The 7,496-nt window shown below is 42.0% G+C and overlaps 1 protein-coding gene across 1 annotated transcript; it reads left to right on the top strand.

Moving 5' to 3' along the window:
* Positions 1 to 3,166: 3,166 nt before the first annotated feature.
* LOC139456110 (mucin-22-like) lies at positions 3,167 to 6,887 on the top strand. The gene is made up of 2 exons (XM_071237645.1): positions 3,167 to 3,193; positions 4,185 to 6,887. The coding sequence occupies exons 1-2, from the start codon at positions 3,167 to 3,169 to the stop codon at positions 6,885 to 6,887; spliced, it is 2,730 nt and encodes a 909-aa protein (XP_071093746.1).
* Positions 6,888 to 7,496: the final 609 nt, after the last annotated feature.

Genomic DNA, 7,496 nt, shown 5'->3' with positions numbered 1-7,496 from the left:
TGTCATGGTGTATACTTGCGCTTTGAGTAACTATGTGCTCTTCTTTACTGAAGTACATGTATTGATCTGTTTATGGGGCACGGGTAGCCCAGACTTCTAAGGCGCCGCAATTCGGTGTGCAGAGTTGCGTCCCTTGGGCTCGCCAGAAACCTATGATTGTGGGTTCGAATCCCGGTTCGCCCCGATTATGTTTCTAGGTTTGTCAGCACCATACCCGTGCTCGTGGGTTTCACCGAAGTGGTAAACGTCTAAGACCTGCTTCACTTCGGGCTTTCCTCCCACATTAAGCTGACACGCCTTGATATAACTGGAATAATGTTAAAAGCGGCGTTAAATCCAATTAACTCGATCTAAACGAGATGCTCAGGAGATCTCCTCACGCCTTGTGCAGTTGTAGGATGCAGAGAACTGACTAGGATGTTCTATATTCCTCGCCACTGGAAATATAATCACGAAATATAGCAATTACAGATTAAGGAAATTAGCTGCATGTGTTCTTATTCTTATAAAGCGAAAGCAAGCCACACCGGCGATAAGGAACATTACTTACAGCAACGACAAAAAGCACAAAGTGCTCTTTTCAAGAAATATCCATTTTGCTGGCGAAAAACATCGTCACTGAGTTTTGATCATGTAGTTACAATGTCGGTTGGGATCGGCAGTCACGTGACTGCGAGCGGTTATCATAATTAATAATCGCGATATTTCTACATTCTATTTCAAGTGGCTAGGATTGTTCTTGTAGTGTCAGTAGTGTTATACACATAAAACCTCCAGGTTCATTCATTCAAGTGAACAAAATACATATGCTTCTTAAACAAGACGACGAAGTGACTTTACATGTTATATCATTTGCGTCATGGAAAACTTATCACCACTTACGTGAGTACGACATTGTATTCGACAAGTTCTCGTCAACAAACAAGGTCCTGATAACTTCCCTAAAGATGATCCACCCCGAGGACACTTGATTAGTCTGTCCATTTGTCCACCATACGTGGAATCCGGTTAACAAGAATGATGTATGGAGCAGTCACTGGGCATGCGAGCCCTTCAGTTCTGTAGTCTAATGTGATGTTGACATGATCCGCGTTCATGAAGGAGACGTGCCGTTATTGGTCATCACAAGTCTTGCTGAGCGGACGGCTTTAATTGCTTACCTGCATGACGGATGACTGGCATGTTGACATGTACGCTTCTTATGTATATTTAGCTTTGACAGGTAAATCTATAGTAAATATAGTAAATATAAAAATAGACTGTGAAAATTAAATCTTGTCTCCGTTCCATAAAATGATCTCAGCGCTGAGGTGATCTTAACATACTTTAACATAGGCCTACGATCATCTTAGTGCTAAGATCGCTTTGTGGAACGGGAAAGAGGTTTTTTTTCTCATAGTGATCTCTACGGGATATGGTCATCGCTGTGGATGCACGTCGAATAAACACTAACTTGGTAAATGAAAACATTCTTTCAGAAGCACACACTCGATAGCTTAAAAAAATCGAGTTGCTTAAAGAACGAAAACAGAAAGTGTTCTGCTGTTTTATAGATCTTAAAAAGTATTTTGATAGTGTATGGAGAATTAATTTTGGTGTAAATTATAAGCCAAGGGGATTAATGGAAAATGCTTACGTATCATAACATCAATGTATGATCGTTTCAAACCGTATGTGTCTGTGAATGGTTTAAAGTCAGAGTTATTTGATTGTAATGTTGGAGATAGATTAGGGGGAAAATTTTCACCATTTCCTTTTTCCTTGTATTTGAATGATCTAGAATCCTATTGTACGAAACATGATTGTACAGGGTTACTACACTTGATTGTTTTGTAGATTCTGGTCTAGTTTTATTTGTACTTCTGTATATTTACTTCACAGCTCAGACACGTAAAGACCTACAGAAATCACCTGATTGTGTTGAAACTAATTGTAAATTGTGGAAACTAACTGTGAACACAGATAAAACGAAGGCCCTTTTTCCGTGGTGCAAAAATTGATAAAAGAAGGAAATTTATTTTGAATGATTATTTGGATTTTGTGGATGAATATACACATCTTGGTTTATATTTCCAAAGCAATTATACATTTTCTAAATCTGTTAAAACAAAAAAAAACAGCAATCTCTCTTTAAAACGCCAACTCTATCTGTTTGACGCCATGGTTAGGTAATACTACTGTATGGTTGTGAAATATAGGGCAATGAGCGTCGTATACTAATTGAAAAGGTTCACGTACAGTTTCTCAGAAAATGTCTACCCGTAAAGAAAAGCCTTTAACAATTCTCTATGGAGAACTAGGCAGAACCCTCCTTCGTCTAAATGTTGACTTAAGAATGTTAAATTTCTTGTTGAAGCTTATGTCAAGAAAATGTAGCAGACTATCGTTTGTATTGTATTCAGTCTTGTATAGAGACTCAATTGTAAATCAACGGACTTATAAATGGGTGTCTTTTATTAAACTATAATAGGTATTTCCTATATCTGGATATCACAGAGTTTTAATTCACCCCCTGGTTGAAATCATATGTCTCTAAAACTCTCTCTGACCCATATTAGCAATTTCTGAAAGCGGATATTTCAAATTCTAGGAAATGCTCCACACATCGTATTTTTAAAATCGCCAATAAACTTGAAAAATATTTAATAAACATTCTTCTCTACTTATCGTTTAAACTGCTAACTTTTGGGACATCTTGTCATCTTGTCAACGCCCGCCAGGAAGATGGAACTCCGTTAATGAACGTTTATGCAAGCTGCGTGATACTTTTGACATTGGAGATGCATTCCTCTATATTTTCAAATGTAAATATTTCAGTGAACAAAGGCGCATGGGACAAAACACTTTACAATTTCACGGGGCCCTGATCAGGGATTACAGGTAAGATTATACCCTAACACGGATATCCACTCTCCTGTGAAACATGCACTTCCGTTCCACAACACACTACCTCATGTAATGTAATAAAGTTATACTTTACCTGCGGGCCGCATATAGCCGTAGATCATGAACGTCAGCATGTGCTCGTAAATCACGTTCGTTGTCTCATCGTGTTACACCTGTCACTGTTGACTGATAGCTTGTCAATATCTTGTACATTTCATCTAAATATATATGCCTGTGTCTTTTCTATATCAGTAGCCACTTCAGCCGACCCACTGACATCATGTCGTCAAGGTTTCACGCCATTTTTGTAAGTTTTCCATTTACAATTATCAATTTGAGACGTAATTGTATTGCTGTTTTGTTCCTATTTTTCATTTTTCTGATCGGGTTTGATTCATTAGTCATGGAGTATAAAATATAAGTAATATGTAAATTGAAATTTACCGTCAACTTCATCGCAGTCATTAGTGGGATTCCTCCGGTTACTTTCTTTTATGGTTCGTATGAATATTAGTGAGTGAGTATGGTTTTACGCCGCATGTTTAGCATATTCCAGCAATATCACGGGACACGAGAAATGGCTTCACATATTGTACCTATTTGGGTATGAATATTAATGACAAGATAATAAAGATTATCATCCTCTTTATTACAATCGTAACACCGTTACAAAGCAACTGATAGAAGCTACGCCGAAACGTCGCTACCATTTTAATGAAGAGGTTGATCATCGTCATCACTTAAATATCCAACCTCTAAATGCCACAAACGCATTTTGTATAAATATATCACAACTGGACATCTATATCATTTGGCTTAGCGAAGATGTTACTTTGAAACAACTTGGTGAGAACACTATACAGATAATTGTAACATTTTCAATTCTTATACAGTAAACAACGGTTATAACGAACTCAAAGGGAATACTAATTTTAGTTCGTTATAACCGTAATTCGTTATAAGCATATATACAGCATAACTACAGCAAATAGTCGGGACTAAAAAGTTAGTTCGTTATATCCATTTGTTCGTTATAACCGTGTTCGTTATAACCGTAGTTTACTGTATATGAATTGCGCCCCTCGTGATTTATTCTCCCTGCAGTGTTTTTTATTGTGCGATAAATAACTCCCACTTATCCTTTATTTCTTATAGAAATCAACTAGACAGATGGCCAGCTTGATGCCATTTTAAATTGAATATATGGAATACATATAACCAGACATGTCACCGTAAATAGTGTGAAAAAATAACAAGTAGTTCTGGGTAAAATTATCATCATTTGTTTCACATTTCAGGGCCCAACCCTCATTTTGTGCCTCTGCCTCAGCGTTGGACAAGCACAGCAGCAGAGCCAGGTCGAAGTCGAAGCCCAAGAGGTGGCCCAAGGACAAGCCAGCATACGATATCATGTTCCGCTAGGACCAGGTCAACCAAACCCAGTTGCAACAGCTGCAACTGCCGTAACCGAAGCGCCAGATATCGAACCAGCTGAAGTGCTTCAAGGTCAAACTCCAATCTCACGGAGCGTAGCAATGTCCACCTACCCCCAAAATTATGAATACGAAGCCCCTGAGACCGAGGTGACGTCTCCACTACCCACAACGCCAGCTAATATTCCCAAGGCTCGTCCACGGACGGTATTGCAAATCTCCCTAAAGAAACCATCATATATTCAAAAACAGACCCAAGGAGCGCCAGGAACTATATCCCGGTCTTTTCAAACTACACCTGCGCCCTCTGGCGGGAAGCAACATCGACAGCAACAAATAACACAAGCAACCAATGCAGTGAAGTCACAACTGATGAAGGGTCTTTTTGAACAATTTAGAAAAATGGCAGAACACTATCAGTATGACATGCATAGGATGCGTGCTGCCATGATGAAGCCAGGTTCGCCCTCCGTTTCAGCATCAGCTTCAGGTCAGAATGGGGTTCCGGCATATGCAGTAGGTCAAGGGAACGTACAGACATCGACTTCAGGTCACAGTGGGACACCAGTATATGATGCAGGCCAAGGGAACATGCAGACATCGACTTCAGGTCAGAATGGAACACCGGTATATCATTCAGGCCAAGGGAACATGCAGACATCGACTTCAGGTGAGAGTGGGACACCGGTACATAAAGCAGGTCTAGGAAGCAGACAGACATTGACTTCAGGTTACAGTGGGACACCGGTATATGATGCAGCTCTAGGAAGCAGACAGACATCGACTTCAGGTCACAGTAGGACACCGGTATATGATGCAGCTCAAGGGAACATGCAGACATTGACTTCAGTTCAGAATGGAACACCGGTATATCATGCAGGCCAAGGGAACATGCAGACATCGACTTCAGGTCACAGTAGGACACCGGTATATCATTCAGGCCAAGGGAACATGCAGACATCGACTTCAGGTGAGAGTGGGACACCGGTAAATAAAGCAGGTCTAGGAAGCAGACAGACATTGACTTCAAGTTACAGTGGGACACCGGTATATGATGCAGCTCTAGGAAGCAGACAGACATTGACTTCAGGTCACAGTAGGACACCGGTATATGATGCAGCTCAAGGGAACATGCAGACATTGACTTCAGTTCAGAATGGAACACCGGTATATCATGCAGGCCAAGGGAACATGCAGACATCGACTTCAGGTCACAGTAGGACACCGGTATATGATGCAGGCCAAGGGAACATGCAGACATCGACTTCAGGTCAGAGTGGGACACCGGTAAATATAGCAGGTCTAGGAAACAGAGAGACATTGACTTCAGGTTACAGTGGGACACCGGTATATCATGCAGGCCAAGGGAACATACAGACATCGACTTCAGGTCAGAATGGAACACCGGTATATCATTCAGGCCAAGGGAACATGCAGATATCGACTTCGGGTCAGAATGGAACACCGGTATCTGATGCAGGCCAAGGGAACATGAAGACATCGACTTCAGGTCAGAATGGAACACCGGTATATGATGCAGCTCAAGGGAACATGCAGACATCGACTTCAGGTCAGAGTGGGACACCAGTATATGATGCAGGCCAAGGGAACATGCAGACATCGACTTCAGGTCAGAGTGGGACACCGGTGTATGATGCAGGCCAGGGGAACATGCAGACATCGGCTTCAGGTCAGAGTGGGACACCGGTACATAAAGCAGGTCAGGGAAGCAAACAGACATTGACTTCCGGTCAGATTTGGTTTCCGGTATATGTTGCAGGTCGATGGACGATACAGAAATGGACTCCGGGTAAGGAAAGCGTACCGTTACATGCTACAGGTCAAGGAGACTTACAGATGTCAACTCCTGGTCAGCCCGGAGTACCGGTACATGCTGTAGGTCAAACAGAGGTATCACATGGAAGCCCAACAGGAACACAGGCACCAGTTACAGCTCCAAGTCAGACTTTTGCACAGACAACGCCTGCAGGTCAGGCAGGTGCACACTATTCAGGTGCAGATCTTACAGTTGCACAGACACCAGTTAGCGGCCAGGCAGGTGCATACACGACGACATCAGCACCTCTTCCTGTTGGTGTTCAGACATCACCCGCTGTAGGTCGGTCAGGTGCAGACTATTCAGCTGTTGATCCAAATGGTCAGGCAACTACACAGACAACACCAGCTGCAGATCTAAGCGGCGCACAGACATATGTCAGTGGTCAAGCAGTAGCTGCACTAGCTGCAGATCAGGCTGGGGCAGCAGTTGTTGACCAGACTCCAGTCCACATACAAAATATTGTTCCTGTAAAGACAGTAGAGAACTCAGTAAATGCCAAACTGAACCATCCACTTGAACCAAGGTTTTCTTCAACCCGCAACATAGACCCATCTATAGGTACTAGCAATATGCTGAACCCGTTCAGCCCTGCCGACTTCAAGGCAGTTATGCAAAGAATGATGGTTCACAGTCTACGGAAATACATGAGCTCCCAGAGGAAATTCCAAGCTTATAAGGGAGGGCATATCGTTGCACCTTCAGAGCCCCAATCACCTCTAGGAATGTAGAGTAAGTAATAACAGTAACTGTAGAGTATTGTATATTTGAGATTTGACATTTCAGATTTGATATGCTTTCTTTTTCTAAAAGCTAAAATCACCGGTCTGAGGTTTCATATGAACATATGGCACCCCAAAGAATTAGGCCTGTGGGGATTTAACTCGATTTCTTCCAGATTACCATCAATGTTATAGAGGTAGCGCACGTGAGTGAGGCATCGTATGGCATATCGGAACCGTTTACTTTTGCGATATTTTCAAGGTTTCCATTTTTTCGTTTGGAAGCACGGTTACCCAAGCAAAATGTTGTCGGGGCGCTGAATTCGTTGAGAGGACTTGCGTCTCTTAGCCGCACAAGAATTTGATAGTCGTTGCTTTGAATCCTATATGCACCCTTGGTTTGTCAGGACCACATCTATTCTCGTTGGTTTCAACAAAACAGTTAACATCTACCTTTTGCGTGACCTCGGGCTTCCGCCTACATTAACATGATATAACCGTGATAAAACTGACATTCTGATCGATTCGCTGTTAAACTTAGCTGTTCGATTCGGTGGTAAACTCAACTGTTCAATTCGTTGTTAACCCCCAACTGTTCGATTCGGTTTTAAACTGAAC

Source organism: Haliotis cracherodii, unplaced genomic scaffold (assembly GCF_022045235.1).
Source record: "Haliotis cracherodii isolate W230 unplaced genomic scaffold, xgHalCrac1.p SCAF_1, whole genome shotgun sequence".
NCBI classification, from domain to species: Eukaryota; Metazoa; Mollusca; class Gastropoda; order Lepetellida; family Haliotidae; genus Haliotis; species Haliotis cracherodii.
The sequence above is the reverse complement of the archived record's forward strand: the minus strand, read 5'-3'. Positions and strand labels throughout refer to the sequence as shown.

Excerpts from the sequence above, each read along its gene's own strand:
- LOC139456110 (XM_071237645.1), top strand. The coding sequence starts at position 3,167 with ATGTCGTCAAGGTTTCACGCCATTTTT. Across the intron at positions 3,194-4,184 it reads CAAGGTTTCACGCCATTTTT|GGCCCAACCCTCATTTTGTG; the intron begins GTAAGTTTTCCA and ends TTCACATTTCAG.